At 37.9% G+C, this 22,137-nt stretch overlaps 2 protein-coding genes and 1 long non-coding RNA gene across 4 annotated transcripts; 1 reads left to right on the top strand and 2 right to left on the bottom strand.

The window, feature by feature from the left end:
* Nucleotides 1-1,932: 1,932 nt before the first annotated feature.
* LOC136251512 (uncharacterized) lies at nucleotides 1,933-7,241 on the bottom strand. The gene is made up of 3 exons (XR_010699111.1): nucleotides 6,998-7,241; nucleotides 2,310-2,379; nucleotides 1,933-2,258 (listed from the first exon to the last, which is right to left on the bottom strand). It is a non-coding gene; the product is annotated as an uncharacterized lncRNA (long non-coding RNA).
* On the top strand, nucleotides 6,894-11,966 carry LOC136251510 (uncharacterized). Of its 2 annotated transcripts, XM_066043968.1 has the most exons (5): nucleotides 7,014-7,253; nucleotides 7,303-7,350; nucleotides 11,078-11,245; nucleotides 11,561-11,708; nucleotides 11,757-11,966. In XM_066043968.1, the coding sequence occupies exons 1-5, from the start codon at nucleotides 7,220-7,222 to the stop codon at nucleotides 11,851-11,853; spliced, it is 495 nt and encodes a 164-aa protein (XP_065900040.1). In that variant the 5' UTR covers nucleotides 7,014-7,219; the 3' UTR covers nucleotides 11,854-11,966. The 2 variants fall into 2 exon arrangements, with proteins under 2 accessions (XP_065900041.1, XP_065900040.1); XM_066043969.1 differs by lacking the exon at nucleotides 7,303-7,350 and having other exon boundaries at nucleotides 6,894-7,253.
* A 2,911-nt stretch (nucleotides 11,967-14,877) lies between these two features.
* On the bottom strand, nucleotides 14,878-22,130 carry LOC136251477 (forkhead box protein K1-like). Its single transcript, XM_066043931.1, has 6 exons — nucleotides 21,773-22,130; nucleotides 21,517-21,699; nucleotides 21,196-21,467; nucleotides 20,866-21,023; nucleotides 18,464-18,648; nucleotides 14,878-15,740 (listed from the first exon to the last, which is right to left on the bottom strand). Exons 1-6 carry the CDS (start codon nucleotides 22,018-22,020, stop codon nucleotides 14,954-14,956), a joined length of 1,833 nt encoding a protein of 610 aa, XP_065900003.1. The 5' UTR covers nucleotides 22,021-22,130; the 3' UTR covers nucleotides 14,878-14,953.
* Between the last annotated feature and the right edge of the window lie 7 nt (nucleotides 22,131-22,137).

The following is a 22,137-nucleotide window of genomic DNA, read 5'->3' as shown; positions in this document are numbered from 1 at the left end:
CCTCGCAAAAGGGGGTGGTTAATTAGCGGTAGGGCCTGGTTTGTAGGTGTGTCTCTCGATGCGTAACCACCATTATCGAAGGAACCGGACTTATAGTACACGGCAACTAATTATTAATGTTTTAGGAAGTAGTCACAAGAGTATAACTATTCTTCTATGTGATAAATTCGAAGATATTGCTACTTCCGGTAACAATGATCCGGCACAAAAAACCGGATGATTCCAATCCCGGGTACTTGTCTGTATATCTATGGTATTATACCCTCCACTGCCGGCAAAATAGCCGGCAAAACAGTGTAACCGGTACCGGCTCTATATAACCTGCCTTACTATTAGGCACTTACTTCAGTGTGTGTAGCATGCTATAAAGGTGTTTTGACTTGCCAGTTCTCACAAGTGTGTAAAAATTTTAGCTAAATAGTGTATAAATCATGAGAGTTGTTGAAGACGTCGATATAGCTTAAAACCATGTAAATCAAGCTTAATTTTGTTGTCCCCTGGCTAAAGATGACCCTGCAAAAGGCTCAGTGGTAAATATGATGAAATGCAATTGTTTGTAGCATCTAATCTTCATAACTGACAAGTTGTTTGAAACATTATCTATTATCCAAAAGGTAGAAAAAGTAATCACTCAGCTAAGGAGTTAGTTTCGGCATGTTTCAGTAACATCTCAAGTGAAGGAAACACATACAGTGGTTATATCTGCCTCTGCATTGGAATTGTGTACTGCACTGACTGTTGATATACTTTGTTTTTATTAAAAGATGTATTAGTAAATGTTTTAGTGTACCTTCACATAAATTAGAAGCTATTTGCAACTGTCAGTGTCTGAAAATAGAACCATCTCATAATATGATCAGCTATATAGCTGTCTCATAATTATGGACATTTACATGTCAGGAAGCCATACAAAGAAATTCTGCTCTCTTGCAAGCAATATCCATCAAATTTTAATATTCTATATGGAACATATTGGTGCGTACCTGGTCCAAATTTTATTGGCCAGGCTTTTCGTGCTTTCTGTTTCAAGTTAGAGGATATTGAAATAGTTTGCATATTTCTCTGTCTGATAATATGTACACTGTCTCATAATTATGTACAGTAACACTGACAACATTGAGACACCTTACAAGTTCTCATCATTGGATTATGCTATATGGCTAATTTTTTGACTGAAGTTAATAGACTAATTGATGAGTCTTTGGTCCAAAATTTAAGTTCCTATGAGTTATGTGTGTCAATCATCCTAAAGTGTCCCATAAATACTAACCCATATAGTATATCTATGCCAGATTCCAAGTACCTGGGGTTAGTTATCTATGATCCGGCGAACGCCTCTGTGTGGTAAGTTATAATAACCGGAACAGGTGTTAGGCGCAATCTGTGAATTTGTGCAGTTTATAATACGATAAATTGCGCTGCCCATTTGGTGAATTCATAAAATGCGCAACGATTCATAAATTGTTGCGCAGTTTGTGTTGTGAACTATACCGTAAGAGCTGCGCATTTTATGAACATCAACTGGATTCTGGTCCATTCAGCGTACCGCCGTTATGATTCAAGTGCGTATCATAGTTGCTTTCAGGGAGGAATAACAGGCTTCTTTTTCCCCCTTAATATATTTACTAGTTGAAGGGACATGGATAAAGACGCATTCTAGCTACATTGCAGACTATCTCTCCTGCATGGATAAGGTGCATACTGTCTTTCTCTCTCAGTTTTGCCCTCTGTGTACTACAGCATTTGTGGTAGCTAGCAGGTTCATCTCATTTCGATCAGCTGATATTGATCATGGGCACATGTACAGTCCAGCCTGCATGTATGTTTTTCTAGCAGTTGACTTGTCCAGAACAAACAAACGCTGCACATGCATGCTCCACCAGTAATGAAATGTATATCAGCACATAAGCATTGTAACTCGTGTCCCAACATCATATCTTTAATGTCCAGTTTAAATGGTACTTATAGTTTCACTCTCACATTATCCCATGCATGTAGATGTAACACAACATGCAGTTACATAATGCCACCTCATACAGCTATTAGTGCAAACATATAGCGTTTGGAATCAGGTATGCTGTGTTACACATGTAGCTAAGTATACTCCAATACATGAGTTACAAAGGCACAACTCCATTTGATCAATTTTGATGAACAGCAAGACCTAGAAAAGTTATACCCACTTTCATCTTGCCTGGCTGTCTTCCTAGACACTGTTCATGGTACCGTACCCCTGATGAGAAACTATTGCACCTGACCTATGGAATCCACACACGAATACAAAATTTGTTTGCATAACTAGACCTCACCATGTCAGTAGTATCATCACCCAAACTAATCATTCCACAAGAATGACAATAGTCATCCAATTAAATGATTCTAAATAAACAAACATTTTCTGTTAATGCATGTGACACATCTTAACTCATCGGAATATACAACAGACTATGAAAAGAAATTAACTGATTCACCAAGAAATCCAACTATTCACCAAGAAGGTTAGAACAATATAGATACAAACATGTATATGTTTACTTAATGGTACAAATGAATACACAGAATGTGATGATGTATATTGAACTGTTTAATAATTGAATTGAATTGAGTTTGCTGAAGCAATTAATAGGTGCATAATTATAATAATTTTTGTGGCATAGCCTAACTTATTTCAATACATTTCATTTTAAACAAAGGATAGTTGAGTTTCACTCAGTGGGTATAGTCTGTACAAACAGAGTAAAGTCAAATATAGTTAAGGGGTCATCCACTATTTTCTGCCTTTACGCAAGAGTACAAAGAGTACGTTAGGAGGGAGGGGGTTAAATCACGTGTACGCTTATAAAATGATGAATAATCATCGTGTATATGTACTGTACATAGTATCAACATTTATACAGTATGTTTTGTGAAGGAGGGAGGGGGTTAGAAAAAAAGAGTACTCTTTGTACGCTTGCATAATATGGGGTGCCGTCTGTACCAAAATTGTACAAAAAATGCCTTATTTATAAACTATAACCATACTTTATAAATCAATGCACTACTTTATAAATCATGAACATATACTTTATAAATTATATGCATGATTTATAAACCATATACCTGATTTATAAATCATTGACATACTTTATAAACTATAACATTGATTTATATAAATTATACATGTGATTTGTAAACTATATAATACTTATTTGTAAAGTATAAACACTGATTTATAAATTATAATATTAATTTATATATCAATGTACTACAGTTTATAAATCATGTGTATAGTTTATAAATCATGTGTATAGTTTATAAATCATACACATGATTTATAAATCAATAACATACTTTATGAACCATACATGCATAATTTATAAATCATCATTATGATTTATAAATTGCACATATCAGATTAATAAATCATAAGTATATTATACAAATCATCATCACGAGTAACTTAGTTTGGTTACTGTTGTATTTTATAAATCATTGTCGTACTTTATAAATTTAACACATACTTTACAAGTCACATGTAGCTACAATTTACTTTTATAAACTAATACTATGATATATAAATCAATAGTGTAATTTAGTAGCCATATGTTGTTGTTTAGTATCGATAGTTAGAATTCATATCAATATTTGTCCCGTTTCACTTTAGGATGTTTAGCTCAAAGATTTTCTCTTAGGCTCCTAGGCTATGGGTAAACACCTCGAACAGGCTCTGCCTTCTGTGTACACCCTCCAGTGCCTAACTGGTAAAGTAGATAATATTACTTAGATGTGCATCAAATGGAAAGCATTTGTGGCATGTGATCCAGCACAGGATTCAGCAAACTTAGTACAAGCTTTGGCAGCTGTTGTGAGCACTTGCACTAATGAGAGCAACCCGGCAAAGTGGAGTATCACCATTACCAATGCCCCTGTCATTGTTGTGGGTAACTCCCCTGCCAGTAATTCCACTAATTATGCCACTCTTGCTGGCTACTCTTACACGGTGTAGGATTTGGGCTCAAGTCAGCCAGTGACAACAGTAGCATAATTGGTGACAACAGTGGCATAGTTGGTGGAACCACTGGCAGGGGCATTGGTAATGGTGACATACTCCACTTTGCTGGGTTGCTCTCATTAGAACAAATGCTCACAACAGCTGCCAAAGCCTGTACTAAGTGTGCTGAATCCTGTGCTGGATCATATACCACAAATGCTTTACATTTGATACACATATAAGTAACTATCGATACTAAACAACAACATATGGCTACTAAATTACACTATTGATTTACATATCATAGTATTAGTTTACAAAAGTAAATTGTACATGTGATTAGTAAAGTATGTGTTAAATTTATAAAGTACGACAATGATTTATAAAATACAAAAATAACCAAACTAAGTCACTCGTGATGATGATTTGTAAAATATACTTATGATTTATTAATCTGACATGTGCAATTTATAAATCATAATGATGATTTATAAATTATGCATGTATGGTTCATAAAGTATGTTATTGATTTATAAATCATGTGTATGATTTATAAACTATATACACATGATTTATAAACTATACACATGATTTATAAACTATACACATGATTTATAAACTGTAGTACATTGATATATAAATTAATAATATTATTAATTTATAAATCAGTGTTTATACTTTAAAAATAAGTGTTATAGTTTACAAATCACATGTATAATTTATATAAATCAATGTTATAGTTTATAAAGTATGTCAATGATTTATAAAGTATATGTTCATGATTTATAAAGTAGTGCATTGATTTATAAAGTAGTGCATTGATTTATAAAGTATGGTTATAGTTTATAAATAAGGCATTTTTGTACAATTTTGGTACAAACGGCACCCCATAGCATAAAGACTGAAAATTATGGATGATCCCTAACTGAAAACAGGTGCCAAACTTCATGTATTAATCTGAACGTGCCCCCAACAATAATTAGGCCATAATTACACTTTGCTTTCAGCCATGTTCAGCCAGTTACACAGCATTGCATGGGAAGCTCCTTTGGAACCATTCCAGTCACTACAGTAACAGAAAATTCAAATAACTTCTGTTACACGTGTAGGGAAGCCATTATGTGAAGCTAGCCACCACAAATCAACATCTTCCACTGTCAGCAAAGATACATAAAAGAAGACTCAAGTAGGTCCATGATGTTCACATTATAAGTACTGCGGTATGCCAAATTAAGATACTAAGCAACGTTGAACAGTGAAGAAATCAGGGGGTCTGTTCCAGGTGGTTGTAAAGCTAAGTACTGTACATGTGAAAATACACACATGGTCTTACTAGCTAGGGGGTCTGGAGGCATGCCCCTACAGATTTCTTCTAAGATCACTTACTGACTGCTCTATTAGAACAAATGACTGTTCTATCAATCTTTTTCCAAACTAATACATCAGAAAATTGATAGGTGGGCTCCATAGATTGATAGCTGGTTGCTATGTCTATGGGGATCACAAAGGATTGGTCTCTTGCAAAATATCAAGCCTGACTCGTCCTTCACTACAGTTTGGCATTATTACAAACTTGGGAACTGGACTACTTGTTCAGTATTATAATATTGCTGTATAAAAAAACATTATTAGCTAAAACAAACAAAAAAAAATATTAACCACCCATCTCCACAATGTCCAGGTCTTATGACTAGTGGTAATAAATTTTTGTGATACTTGAGAATATGATAGCATACTGTACATAATTCACTTCCATACCTCTGCAAGTACTTTCTTGTAGTCTACATGTCCATTTTCAGTTGAATCCACACACTCTACTCTCAAGTCTCAACTGTTGCAACTAAACAATGGTGAGTTTTGTCATTCTCATTCTGTAGCTAATTACAGAATTTTGTGAAGGGCAGGCACAAACAATTGAAAGCAGGTTTAGTTTCTTACCCTTTGCTTGGCAGGCAAATATAGAACATCTTCCTGAACTTCAATGCATGAGCTCTGGGTAGTTTAACAAAACAAACCAGCTTCTTTGTTTCACTGAGCAATGGAAAGGCTAATTAGAAATATTACTTCTTTCTGCTCCATTCAAAACGTCTGTTATCTTCTGCATGCACCTTCAGACTCCTCCATTATGCACTTGTCAATTTCATGCCCCACCTCAAGTGGGGATTTGACATTGCTTCTTGTCCCCACCCCTGGGGCAATTGACAGTTGTCCAATTCACTGACCAATTTGTTGCATTTCTAAATATTAAAATTGCATGTATATCACAATTGCATGCATGAAATATGCACTTAGTCATCCTTGAGGTGTTGTCAAATCCCCTACTAGGGGGGTGGGGACAAGTGGGGGATTTGACAGCCGATTTTGCCCCAGTAGTGGGGAATTTGACACCACGATTTGTCAATCCCCTGTATTCCCGGGGGGGGCATGAAATTGACAAGTGCATTAAGTTACTGTTTTGCTTTTGGAGGTGTGATTGGGATCAAGATATTTTCCTCTACAGAAGCTCTCTGTACCGGCGTGACCCTCTTTCCGACGTATCTCTAAACTCATGGTGATTCGAAACTCACACCTCGCTAGTCTCGCGGCGCCCGACCCTCTTTTTAGGGTCGGGCGCCGTGAGACTAAGGGACACCTCGCATACACTGCCACGAGGAAATCTCGTGATCTAACACTTGGAACGACAGTAGGTCGGCAACGGATACAACTGTAATGTGTCGCATCTCGCGTTGCCCCTTGTCATATGTCAGTACGACACCTGCCTGACCTGCGCAATTTATAAATTGTTGCGCATTTTATGAATTCACAAAATGCGCAGCGCAATTTATAAACTGCGCAAATTCACAGATTGCACCTAACACCGGAATCAGGAATGGAACGGAATGGTCACTCTGATAACTCCACTATCAAACATGAAGGTAAGTTTTTGGTGAGCTCGAGGCGTGCTAGGGTTGGAGCGAGCGAAGCCGGGCCAACCCTAGCTCGCCTCGAACTCACCAAAAATCTAACTTCATACAGAATTATGCAAACCTTAGGTTGGGGTTAGGGTCGGGTCGAGCCCGGGTCGGGTTCAGCTTTGGTTTCTTCTTGACCTGGTTTAGTCGTTCCATTCCATTCCTGATTCCGGTTCCGATTATTATAACTTGTCCGTTTGTACTATTGAAGTTAATAGGCTCACGTGAGACGATTCCAATCAGTATATCTATGGTAATGTCTTAATCAGCATATCGCGTCATGACGCGATGAACAATTATGACAGAGGTGTTAAGTTTACTACTCGTGATCTGTGAGTTGATATATTATATGGTGACTATTTCGTTACACATGTTGTCTAGGTATGGCGTGTTTTATGAATTGTAAAGGTGACGATCATTTATACGATTGTGAGTAGCGTTAGTATACGGAGTTTTACGGTTTTACATAATTATAGCATAATGTGTAGCTCCTGGTAAGAACTAGACACCAAAACAGACCATCTTGCCTTACCCCTACCATGTGAGATCATGTGTAATAGGATAGTGTGTACCTCTTGTTGAATGTCCTGTGTGTCATTATGAGGTGTCCTGATTTCAGTGGTGTACAAATGAGATCGTGGATGCAGGGATTTTTCTAGAAAATTCAGGAGGGGCAATTCGAGCTTTTCAAAATTTGAGGGGGGGGGCAGAACTTAAAATTTATCATTCTTAAATTTAATTTTATCATTGAACCAGTTGAAGCATAGTTCGGGGGGAAATCATTTTCAGAGGGGCAAAATCCCCCCCCCCCCCCCCCCTAAAAAAATCCCTGGACAAGTGTCCTGATTATCAAGGTGTCCTGATTTCAGGGGTCTAAATGTGTGTACACTAATACAAATGGGACCATGGACAAGTGTCCTGATTATCAAGGTGTTCTTATTAGTGAGGTGTCCTTATTAGTGAGGTGTCCTGATTGTACTCAGATATATACACTTACAAGCATAAAGAAGAATTTTACATTTGAGTACAATGAGTAGGGATCACAGTTACAATGAGTAGGGATCACAGTTACAATGAGTAGGGATCACAGAAAAATAAGGCTAAGACAAATAGCTAGTACAAATAATTGGTATTTGTTTGTAAAGAAATATTTGTTATTCATGAAATATTTGATAATCAGGCAAATACACATTTAATCTTGAAAAGCTTTTTTTCTGAAAGCTGGTCATTTTAAAACTGTAATTCATCATATTTTTGAAGACAAATAAGTGTTCTATTGCCTATTATATTAGTTGTGATAGTTGCAATGAATTTTCAGACATTGAAAACTGTTGTAAAGGATTTCTTATAATTTAACATTCAAAGTTGTAGTAGTAATCAAAGTCCCTTTTGAGCATCTAGTTATGCGGAGAATCATTTGTTTATTTCAGGATTCTTAAAATTTGATATTTGTTTCATCCCTAGAAAAAAAATCAATGAGACGAGGGTGGTCATCTGCAGCTACAGCACATTTGAGTAGAGATTAAAATCTTGCATTGTTGTGAAGTAATTTTTCAAAGAGGGTTTCTGTGGAAACTCTGAAACCATGCCACTAGTTGCAGATATGTTCCACCCATTGTACAGTATTACGAACAAGAACAGTATGACAAGCGTCTCTACAATCACTCCTACAAAGAAATAAAGCTATGAAGCCATGCTGTGAGTTTATACCACTAATAAACACTTATGCAGTGGGTGGAGATACAAAAGGTAGATCCATGATACCAAGAGTTCATAATAATATTATGAACTCTTGATGATACTAACTGCTGTGGTTGGTCAAGCCCACATGGTCGAATTATGCTTGGCTGGAGACATGAGTCAATTAGTTAGCAGAAAATTTAGTTCAGGCCACACAAGTATTATTAGTAGTTTCTATGGGGACTGTGTGATAATAATGACGAGATTATCGTGATACCTGTGTCATTATTGTGATACCTGTGTAATTATTGTGATAAAGATGTATTATCAATATCTCAAGATAATAGTAAATCTCCGTAGACTATTTTATATTAAAAGCAGGCAGATGGTACTTATTAGTATAAGGTCACTATTAGCTGTGGTAATGCTATTTTTTCCAAGAGATACTAGCTAGCCCTTTACTCAAAACTGTTCTTGTATCATAGTACTCTGTGCTAATATTTCATTATTAAGATAATATTGTTTATTGTGAAAATGAGTTTTGTTATCAGAACTTATCATTAGCACAGTCTTTCTCATCCTCCAATACTCAAAATAGCAGTGAGGGGGGGGGGGGGGGGGGGGGGATTATGTTTTACTAACTAGATACAATAGACCCTCAGTTATCCGTACCCTCGTTTATCCGAAATTGGAAATGACTGTTCTATTAGAGTATTTTAGTGTATAGGAGTACGTTCTATTAGAGTATTTCAACAGAGCTCATTGCCTGAGAACAAAAGGTAGAGCTGTACCGATAATCGGATCAGCCAAAATATCGGCCACCGATATGGCATTTTTTACCGATATCGGTATCGGTACAGAACAGTAGGAGGATTGATATCGCTACCGATATTTATACAGCAGCAATAGTTTGTACATAAACGGATTATATATTGGTTTTCTACGTTATCCATGTAGCTGTTTAGTGCCAGTGGCTTATTGTTCACTGTACAGCAAATGCTACGAGAAGCCATACAAATATACGCGATTCTAATCTTTGTTGCTGGAAAGTAAAGCTTATCAGTCTTAAATCATAGATAATAGAGTAAAGGGATAGGAAACGCAAGCTATTTCCGGTTTGATTTCCGTTACGCGTGACTTGAAAAGACAAGACAGTTTTGTGCTCAAGCATGAGAATTAGTGTTCTAAGCAGCATAAATAGTAATCCAACAGACTACAGCAAGTATTTAGGCCTTTGTGAGAGATTTTGGCGAGAGAATTCAGACCATAGATTTTGTAACAAAGCGTATCGCATTAACCGTGATTGTTACACGCTGTCATACTTTCGCTCATAGTACCTTCATGCCTCGTCCATACCACTTCTTTTATAGCCGGTTCCACTTTCGAATCTTGTGGTAAGCTAGACGTGTCACAAACACACTCTTTTACTGTTGCGTTGTACTGCAAGGTGGTTTAAACTTTTGGTAAAAAATTGAAGATACTTAGTCGTTTCTTCAAGCAACAGTTCCTGTTTTGCTCTGATACTTCCTCTGGTTCTCTCTGTTAAATGGTAAGGAATAGGTTTATCACAGTTAAAAGGATAGAATATATTTACGAAGAAAGTAAAGTGGTTTAAAGTAATTTTTGGGCCGTTTTTTTTCACTTTCAATCTTGCGCACAACTTCCTTGAGGGTTGGTACCATCCTAGTCCCCTCGATTACTTACTTGAATTCATTGTAGCGAAGTTTTCACAGTTGTTGGTTGCAAAATCCTGTCGTTACAACAATTTGTTTCTCTTTGATACAAGCGCAGCAAGCGTAACGAGTATGTTCGTGATGTAATACACGGAATTCCAAAAGAAATGTACGTATTTTGTGATGTCACGTTATTGCGTTTCCTATCCCTTTTAAGTACTCTATTATCTATGCTTAAATGAAGCAGTTATATAGTACCTTTGTAATATAAAACAACAGTCACAGGATAGCCAAGGAAACCTACTGTACCAGAGTTCACAGAAGCCAATAAAATGCGGAGTAATGCAGAAATATCCGTTTAAGGCTTCATGGGAGTATGCATAAAATGTTTGTGGGTGCTGAATTGTCTGGATTGCACAATAGAAACCCAAGCCACTATCACCACAGGCATAGAGTGAGCAATGAATATATCCACATGTTGTTGTAGAGTAGGTAAATGCATAGATTATCTATGACTTTTGTTTGTAATGCAAATATCGGATTGACTATCGGTTATCGGCTTCTTTTGGTGGTATTCATATCGGATATCGGTACATGCCAAAAACCCATATCAGTACAGCTCTAACAAAAGGGTTCGGATAACCGAGAGTTTAGTTAAATTAGATGGCTCACATGACCCAGAATGCAATGCTCTTGGATTGCTCTTTAAAGATTGGGTGGGAACTGTTTCCATATAAATTCAATCACTCTAATAGAACACACACCTCTTGTGTATCACATGATCAATGGTTTGTCTTGTGTAGTGTGTGAGGAGCCATACCCATTAGTATGTGATGACATCATAAGGACACACCCACCACAGTATTACTACAACAAAACATGCCAATTGTTGCCTAGTGACTGCTATATACCCAATGAGACTGCTGCAGTCTTCAATAATTTATCACACTGTACAGCTATGTGTAATAATAGTGAGTCTATCCGTCTGTGTAATGAGTATGTCATTGACTGTGTATAGTGTGTTCATCCAGTCACTTATCAGTCAAGGGCCAGGATAGAAAACTATCACATGTATTGTTGAGACCTTATCAAATTACAAACCACTGACAGTTGATAGGCACTTTCTGGTAATGTTCATTTAACTATCACTGCCAGGACAAGATTTATTCCTTACCCACACCAATCCATGAGCTTGACACACTTTACCAAACTGTAAGTGTACATAATAAAAGTTTTCTATCCTTGGCTTACGACTTCTCTATGTATCAATCATACTCTGGTTACAGCGTACAACACACCCCCAGGCAGAGACAAACATGATAGTGGCATTAATTTGATCATATTAGTATGTGGGGGAGGAGTTCTAGGGATGCTTGTAGTTATCATAGTAACCATTGTCATAATAAGACGGAGGTGTCACAGCAGGACAAAGAGGTTGATATGAGATCATGTGATCCCTTTGTTGATCTAATGACCCAATAGGTATTATGAGCAAGTATTGGCCTTGATCAATGAGGAAGACCTTGATGATGATGATGTCATTGATGATGTCAGTGATGATGATGTCATGATCACATAGTGATGTGACATTGTAAATTATTTATTGTTTTTATCATCAGTTGTATATTTTATGAAATATAAATTATAATTAGTACACAGCAGCATGTTGTAGAGCTGCTCAAGAGCTATTAAGTTGTCAATTCCCTGAGATCAAATCACTTCTAAGCATGCTTGATCTTCCAATGCAGTCATGTGTTAGTCATTTTGTGTTCTGGACTACTCTGCTAGACTTTAAGGACTCCACTCATTGTCTTATTGGGAAACTATTCACTGGCGTGTGTGTGAACCCTTTCCTTGCCAATTCCTGTATCCCCATGGCACCCTCCTATAATGTTCGTGCATAGATATTAGAGCCTACGCTCTATAGTTAGTGTATGTAGTGTTGCAGACTTCTCTATCATTGTTCTTGCACTGACACACAGGGTAGTCACTTTGCAGTCTTGGATCAGTCTTTATGATAAATGTACAGGTGTACACGATGAATAATATGAAATCTGCCAGGTACCAGTTTTAAATTCTAATAGAGCAGTCACTGCATACAGAACACAAAGCCACTGGATCAACCTCTTTGGTAATTCAAGGGCAGATTTAGTGGGGTCCATGGGTGAAACACCCCCTCACTGTGAGCTAGTGGAAGATATACAGTTTAGGTGCAATCGAAGCACACTCATGGACAATGAAAAGACAAGAAGGGAAGACCTAATTAATCTCCTACAAGAGAGGGTAAAAATTTTAATTGTATTTCAGAAGTAAAGCTGTTAAAATTGAAATGCTCTAATAGAACAGTCAACCATACATTCATCAATTACAGCTCTTCTAAACTACATATTAGCAGTGATGGGCAAGTTACTTTGTAAAAGTAACTAGTTACATATTACTTGCAACTGAACTATTTAGTTACATTACCCATAAAATAAAGATACTATAATAATATTATATTACTTTGTGTCCACAGCCTTAAACTGTCACATGTGAAACTACCACTTTATCACGTGACATGATTACGTTGTTGGACAATGTACAAATCTTGGTTATAAGTAAGAAGCTGGTGAATAAGCTTTATTCAGTAGGCTTCATTACTTTTTTGTGGCTAGGCATTACTCAGAGGATAACTAACGAGATTAGTAACTTCGTTACTTGTAATAATATTAGACTCGTTACAGTAAATATATTACTTAGGTAACACGTTACATTAGTAAGTAAAGTAACTTGAGTTATATTACCTGTTTTTATAGTGTATTTCGTTATATTACTTAGTTACCACAAAAGTAATAATATTATGTAACGCGTTACTCCCAACACTGCATATTAGTATAATTATGTAATAGGACGGATGGCTGTGGTATTTGGGATTAATAGTGCGAGCATTGTAAACAGGAAGGAGTGAAAGCCTCCCACTATTTCCTTTCTGTTTACAATTCGAGAACTATTAATCCCGAATACCACAGCCATCCATCCTATTGTAAATTAATCCGACAACCATAGCAACTGTTACTAGGCAACAGAAATTCAAAAAACCACTGCAAAAGACCAATCACACTTAGCAACTGTTGCTATGGTATCAAAATGACATTTACCTTAGCAACCATATTGTTGCTATGCCATGGGGCATCACTATAATTATATGTTAACACTAGTTGTCAAGTCGGACATTTACTTCTAATAGAAACACACCACATTATTTTAGCCAATCAAATTAGTATTACAGGTTTTTGTCAAGGAAGCTTGACAAACTGCTTCTATTGGCTAATCACTTGATGTATTTCAATATAATACGTCAAGGTGCTATTGAGAGTATTACATTGTAACACTTTCACTTGTTGGATTAGGAAACAAATATCATTGTGTATGCTGAATTGAATACCTTTTCATCTTGACCTGTCATTGTACCAATCATCTACCATTGCTTACACCATGAACCATATGACAACATCAGCTATTCTATACAGTAGGCCAGCTGTAGTTACAAACTTGATGTTGGGTTAAAACACTTCCTTTTGCAACTAAAACAATAAATTAACAGCTACCAACTTCTGGCAGGCTGCATCCTCACTTGATCCAAGTTCTACATTTACCTCATTAAACCTGTAACTTATATCCCTCATTAAACCTGTAACTTATATCCCTCATTAAACCTGTAACTTATATCCCTTCTGTATACTTGTATTTGCACATAAAGTTGTACATAAATAAGTTCTTTATAAATGACAAAAAGTATGAACCAGAAATCCCCAACAATAAAAACTACCCTTTCCTGATGAGAATTTTGTGAAGCAGCATTGCAGTTTCAGTTATCATCAGTTTAGTCTAATAGTATTATACAACTTACAGCCTCTGAATGTTACCCCTTGCTGCCCTTCACAACAGATATATAGTACCAGCTAGAAAATAAAGATTTCACTGACAGTGGTAGACTGGCTCAACAAAGTCCAGTCAAAATTAAACCTCAGTAGTAGGGCTGGGCGATAGTGGATTTTTCAATTTCCGAACGATAGTAAGACACTGTTCACGATAGATGAAAGCACAACGATAGTGAAAATTCACCTATTTTCTACTTATCACCTTCAAAGAGATATGCAAGTAGGTATGTTACTTATGGATATGTTTTCACTAAGAGACAAGCAACCCTTTTAGACTAATTTTTACTCCCAAATATTATTTTAAAAGGCATTTTGCAGTAATATCTACATATTTTTACATACTAATTACTGTCCAATAGTAATTTTTCTAACGATAGGCGATAGTGATACTATCCCGATATGTTCATACTATCCCCCAGCCCTACTCAGTAGTCCCCAGACCTCCTAGATAAACCATGCCAACGTTAACGGATAGTCCCTCTTTTATGAGAGGGACTATCCCTTACATAACTGGAAGAGGACATGTTGCTTTGTGAAGTTACTGTGAACATAATGACACCTTGAGTGTCCAACACTAAGTTAAGATTCCTAATATTTTAAAAGGTACAAAATTTGTGCATGATTGGTTGTAACCCATTACTCCAACATGTTGGACCTCTGCACTCTCTACACAGAATCATTAATTAGCAATAATGAGGGATTTATCATGTGAAATTGTGACAGAAATTGACTCCTAATAATATGCAACCATAGTAACATCTAACTAGCTACATCTGGTGATCTGTCTCCTTCATCATGTGATCCTGTGTCAAGTGATCCTTCTGCTGTATCAGGTGATTCCACTGAGGCATCAGGTGATCCAGGATCAGGTGATCTTACTGGAGGATCAGGTGATCCAGCTGGTGATGTCGTTACATCATCACATGAGTCTTTAGCTGGATCATGTGATCCATTATCCTGTGGAATGGCTGCCATAGGGATGAAGGTTTGAGCTGGCAAGGCTGACATGGCCTGTTGTGATTGGCTAAACGGAATGTTCACAAATACCGGACATTGGTTGTTACTGACAATGGAAATTGGCACCATTTGTACAGCTGGTTTGTATGAGCCATTGTTGCCAATAGCAACGGGTTGTTGTGGCATATCCTTCACTTTACTACCTAAGTTAATATTTGGCATTGTAGGGGTTTCTCTGGTTGCCATGGAGCGATGCATTGCAGTCAACAAAGCAGTTGATGAAGTGCCAAATAATTTGGCAGGTCGACAGTGAGCAGCAGTACTGACATCATCACTGGTGGGCTCTAAACAGAGTTTCTTACTCGGAGGAGGATCATCATCAACTCTCTGTAGACTACCAGTGGAGGAGCCCAGTGTGAGATGAGTAAACTTTAATGGACGATGATTCCTTGAAGGACTAGACGGCAATGAGTAAGTACTTGGTAACATCACCATGGAGCGTGAGGGGTGTGGCTGGGGAGAGTCCCTTCCTAAATGGTAGTCATGTGATCCCATGGATGAATGGTGGGTTGGTGAGGATGGTGCGCTCCTATTAGAACAAAAGTCTCACATCATATGATATAATCGCTGAACCAATTAGGGACATTATTAATTTGTGAAGTGTCCAGGTCAGTTTATGTACTAAGGGACCTTAACTAAGCGTCTGGATAATGTAGCTAACAAATGATAGTGGCCACCATGTACATGATCAATATGAGAGCCAGTAATATGGTCAATATGAGAGCCAGTAATGGGAGAGAAGGTACAATGTGAGTCACAGCATTGTGACAGATTGTTGAGCAGTGCATCAAGAACATGGTCACCACATGTACAGGTGCTGGGTATGGAGGAATTGCTGTGCTCTTGAAATTAAGCACTACATTTTTGAGCCCTCCTGTGCATGTGCATCTATGGTTCAGTCAACCATCTTCAACGTTCTAGCCTATTAAATTGTGTTGTAGCTGAATTGGAGTGTCTGATTGGTCAGAAAAGAAAAATGGCATAGGGTCCAAAACTTTCACCAAACCCTACCTAATAGTGGATGGGGTCAGCCATCATGTGTAGATCATGTGATGACTAGCTTGTATGAAACGAGAGGGAAACAACAAAGCAGAGAAGAGGTTAGATAATCATGATCATACAGAGCGGTACACAAGTGCGACCAGATTGCTTATAAGGAAACCAGCCACCTATAGCAATGGAACTACTAATGGACCCCTACCAGGAGTCACCTACTAGCCAACCCCAATAATAAAGACTTGATTATTGTCATGAATAATTCCCACTCACCACCCACCATAACAGCCATATGGTAGAATTGACTATACAAATGTCTGTAGCATCACTATGTCAGTGATCTGTACCTTTTATCATATGTTTTAATTAGGGCTGAAACAATCATAGTATTGTAGTATTTGGGTACTCTCTAGAGTTAATGATCGAGTACTCACAAATACTAGTAGCATGTAGTCATACCCATTTGACATGTTTTGTACTAAGTTTAAAGTAACAGCAATGATACATACACAGTATTAAAGTACTGATGTTAGTGTCCCTGACAATAAATTATGCCAATCAAACTCTACAGCCTTTCACTCCCTGATGACAAATACACCATGTGAGCTGGGTCATGTGATCTTAACGAGTACTCAAGTACCAATAAGCCTTTTCCATAATGACATCACATCAGTTTTCTATTATTTGGGGTACTCTTATATTTTTGAGTATTGCATCCTATGACGACAAGTTTTTCATGAACCATTTAGTTGTAAATAAAGGATGATATTGAATCCAAGTTACCAGGTATCGTTACAACATATATTAAGGAATGTTATTTCTACTCAACCTTCAAAACCAGCTGAAATTTTCAAAACCCACGTAAATGATTTTATTCCACTGCGTTATACCCATACCTGTTAGTTTTAGCTCGATATCTTCTTCCTGAATCACACAAACAATCGATCTTCATTTGTCGCCCAATATCACCTGTACTTGAAAACATTAGAGTCCCCCAAATAGAGGTTGTCATTTTTTGCTCTGACATCATTATGACATCATTATGGAAAGGCTAATTTTATTATGTGAGTACCAAAATCCTAAACAAGTACTCGTTGAGTATTAGTGTCAGCCCCTGCACTTATCCACACCCTTATATGGATAACCAGTCCCTCATGCACTATTGTGGGTAAGATGACATCATTACAGATGACATCATCACAAGGTGATCAATAAGTATTGTAGATGTTTCTTCCAAGTGATAATGGCACTACTAATGAAGAGAAACAGTAAGTAGACAGATTATTACTTTAGCATGTCTCAAACCAGTGGTCTGATATGCACAGGTGCACTGGTTCTGAAAACCATACTTGGAGATAATTGCTTCATCTATCAACAGGTTAACAATGTTGCTAGACACACTGGTGGTCCAAGCCCCAGATGTTTTGTTACTGTATTGTCTAAGCTGTAAGGCCTAGGCCGATTTTGTACATAATGGTTTGGTGGTTACTTTTGTACAAACAACAGCTCAAAAATTGTATTCTTTGTTATATATAGCAAGTAATGTGACACATAGTTTTATAAAAGCATAAGGAAAAATTCTTAATTTTTCCTTATACGTACTTGTTTGTTTACTTTTTCCTGTAACGTTATTATGACTGGTGAACCGTGCATACTGCATTAGAACAGAAAGAATAGCATCAGGCTTATTGTTTTTTGTTTGAATGCTTTTCAACTATGTTCAGCCCGTTACACTGCATTACAAACGAAGAACAAGGACCTCTGCAATCAATCCAGTCACAAAGGAAAACTCAAACAATTCCTGTCAAACATAGCTAGGGGAGCCATCATGTGGCACTACCGCGAATTGTTACCTTGTGCTATCAGCAAAGACAAAGGAGAACACCACGTAAGTATATAAAGCATTGTATGTACCCCAAACCTTCATGATCCCTACTATGCAGTACTACGTACTGCAGTTAGAAGTGGAGCTTTTACAAATTCAGCGGTGAGAGGGTTTTTTAATAAGCCAGTAACATCAAAAATGTTTTCGATCAATGGTTATAATTTACTTGTTATTTGGTACCAGTTGATGATATTGATATTAAAAAGTTCTCCAAAATTAAGGACACAATTCAAAAACAAACAGACAAAAAATAATAAGGCAAAGCTCCAGCTCCAGCTCCATACACTCTTGGGCCACTAGTCCCAAAGTGTTAGAGGAGATCATTTTATTGCTAACAATAACAAGTAGTTCACCTCAACCAACTAACTCACTTAGAGATGAGGCTGTTGGCAGGGAAGACAGGTATACCCTTCTTCTTCCTCTTAGTGTAAGCCTGAGCTACCAGCTTCTCTTCAAAGTCAGGATGCATCGACCAGTAGCCACCCTTGCCAGCCATTGGTTGTCGTGGAGCCTTCATAAAGTATTGGTTGAGTGACAGGTTGTGGCGTATTGAGTTCTGTAGGGAGAGAAAATGGCATCTGTTACCATGACACCTACAACCAGAATGCCACTAAAGGAGGTTGGTAAAGGAGGAACAACACATTGCCTCCATAGTTAATAAACAAGCAAGGATTATGATCACCCGAAGTGAAGGGAAAAGTGTATCTGTAGCTAACAGCCGTAGTTGCTACTTTACAATACATGATATACAGCAATTGCCCTAACAGACTAATAAATTGCTCAGCTATTATTCCATCACACCGTTAGAAACTGGTAAACAATTCAGCTACACCATTAAACTGCAGACCTTCATTTTTGCACAACCAAAACATCACTACACATACATCACATATGGTACAGCTGCAATGTCTTGATATTGTAATGATATGTGCTACAGATCACTGCACAGTTGACTATCAGCCCACTAGCCATCTAGTTTGAACTAACTTGAATCAGAGCGATTTCCAAGTCAGTGTAAACGTGTACCGTATCGAACTGAACCATATTGAACCGCTCTAAAATGGACCTGCTAGGGATGTGGGTCTGGTTCGAACTAGTTTGCTCTACTCACCCAGTATAAACAGTTGTGAACCTACAGTTCGATTTGGCTCTAATAAACAGGATAAAGATACAGAGAACTACAGCTAAAATTGTGACTGAAAAGACGAAATGAAGCAACAGCGAAGTATTTAGGGGACGATACGGAAGGACAGCCTCAAGAACAACAAAAGGACTCAGTTACCACATTTGCTTGGCCAGTACAAAATGCCATTGTGGTGCTTTCAACAAGACTATTAATCAGCATTGCTAGATTTTTGAAAGCCATTATATTAAATTATTTTTATTTTGCTATTTTAAGGTACGCGTGCGAATAAACAGTTAACCAACTCCATAGAATTGAGAGGCTGTCTCCAACACTGAAAACTTTATCGTGCCTACTAACCTTACGATAACAGAGCACACAAATCCTTTAACTCCATCAACAATCTCTACTTTGATGAAAATTATGATTGTGGGTTTAAGTTTTTTTGGCGATTGGAGTGGGTTTGACTTCGTAGTATAAACGGCACTAAAAATCGAACTGAAGCGATCTCATCCATAGCAACCTGTAGTGTAAACAGGCTGTATGTTATATGCTGATCATGTAACAGTTTCACACCTCAGATTAAAAAAGCCGCCTGGGCTACAACTGGGCATTGATTATACAAACATTGCAGGCCAAAATTGATTGCGGGGATCGATTAATACTCACATGATTAGGATGCACGACTTGGATTTCGCCATGAAAACCACTCAGATGGAGAGCGTTTTGTTATCTTCGCCATCCTACAAGTTGAAAAACATTGGGAAAGGTGAAAACTAGTCCTATAGCTTATTCATCAATCGTTTCCACACATTTTCGAATAGACACACCCCATCATGAAGCCCCATACTTTTCCATAAACAATTCAATAGCACTGATTAAAACTTGCATAACCGAAATTCTCCGTGATATCTCTAGGATATGTCCGTTCGTCATGTCCAAACGTAACCAGAACATACTAGCTGCTGACCCACAATCGAAATTTTAGGTATGCATATATAATACATCCAGTGGCTGCACTCGTATTGGCTTGGGTGATTGATCACCCTGTACAGGCTATCAGCCTAATAAGTGTTACATATTAGCTGTAACACGGGGTATTTGGGCTGATATGTATGCCCTCAGGCCTGTGGCCCTCCGGCAGTCGGGCATACGTATCAGGCAAAACCCTCATGCCCTTGTTACAACTATTACATATACCATATAGTTGGTGTTTGTGTGTGAGTGCTATATGTTGCAGGTAAAACAATTTTCACGAACACAGTGTTATCATGAAAATAAATATCACAACTATTTGTTATTCTCTTACAATGCAAGATATGTGCGGAGAATGTAAATAGATCTATACCATGTAGTGATAATAGTAATGGTGTTTTTATTGTAGCAGATCAAATTTTTGCAAATTAATACTTAACGAGAGAATAAGTTCCTCATGACAAAAACCAGCTATACAGAATGTGTTCATTACTGATCTATGAGGTTGGCATATTAAACAGTTTTTGAACCAACTGAAATTTGAGGATCATCCTGCAGACATATCAAGCCTATTATTTGATTTGCTAAATCTACAAAAAGTAACACTCTCTCTCACGGCTAATAATCCAACAACGGAAACACAGTACAAAATCACTATATACCCCCAGACATTACCTTCCATCCTTTGTCTCCAATCTTATAGAATGGGTAATTCTGACTGATAAACTCGTAAATCCCACTCAGTGTCTGCTTGTGGTCCGTGGCAGATAGTAGAGCCTGTACAATCAATTGAGCATAAGAGTATGGTGGCTTCTTATCAGCTCCTCCATCCACTATTAGAACAACAATCATGTTACTTACTGCACCGTACCTAACCAGTACCAGAGCTTAAAATAACTTGTGATGGCTGTGACCATTTCCACTACACTAAATTAACTGTTGGGTGATAGTTACTGTGTTACTAGTGGTCTGTGAATGAGTTACTACTTGATATTATACTTTTACCTTCATCATCTGATTCCTTCTCTTCTATGGTTTCATCTTGTTCCCTGTTGTCATTGTGTGATCCTGTGGCTGTCACCGCCTCATGTGGCTCCTCCAGGTCATGTGATTCCTCACTCTTACACAACATGGCAGGGTGACTATCAATTTCATCCTCTTCAGTAATGGCCACTGGGTGGGTGGCTTGGTTGGATAACAAGCTACTTGCATATCTCACCATCATGTCAAAACTGGGGGCACGCCCACTAGGGCTAGCCGGACAAGAGTTCACTGCACTGTAGGAGATTACATGATCACACAAAGCATTAAATTACTCAACGATACCTTATTGTACCCGTAGGGGAGGGTGCTGGTGACACAAATGGTGACACAAATGGCGACCGGAGGGAATCTAGCTTCAGCGGGAACATTGGAGGAGGGGTCATAACTGGAGAAGGTGTGGCTGGTGTTTCTACCAATGACGTAAAGGCTAACTTGATTTGAGTAGAGGGGAACCTTATCACACAGCTATAAGATATAACACGTGACCCATTCATTACACTAGAAGCCATATGACAATCAATAACAATAATCTACTTACGATAATGGTAACTGTGTCCGCTTAGCCTCTCTGCCTTGAAATATATCATCAACAAATATTCCATTTTTACCCCTGCACACGAGATAAAACATTCCACTGTCCATGAGCACGTCTAAATGTTTTCTAGAGATGAATCGCGATGGCCCCATGTTGATATCGACCCCGCTACTGCGACCTATCGTGATGCGCTTCTTCTTCATCAAATACTCGAAGTCGCGTCCTTCCAGTCTTGCAAGTGCCGAGTCCATGGCTAGAACTGGCGAATCAGTGACCGCGAGCGAGTAAATAAAACAACGTGTCGCTTCCGCTGTTGTTGATGTACTTCGCACGTGCCTTCCCACCGGGGCTTCCCCACACGTGTGACT

The sequence above is a fragment of the Dysidea avara genome, chromosome 3, assembly GCF_963678975.1.
Source record: "Dysidea avara chromosome 3, odDysAvar1.4, whole genome shotgun sequence".
In the NCBI taxonomy this organism is placed as follows: domain Eukaryota; kingdom Metazoa; phylum Porifera; class Demospongiae; order Dictyoceratida; family Dysideidae; genus Dysidea; species Dysidea avara.
Note: the sequence above shows the minus strand (reverse complement) of the source record. Positions and strands in the feature narration are given on the sequence as shown.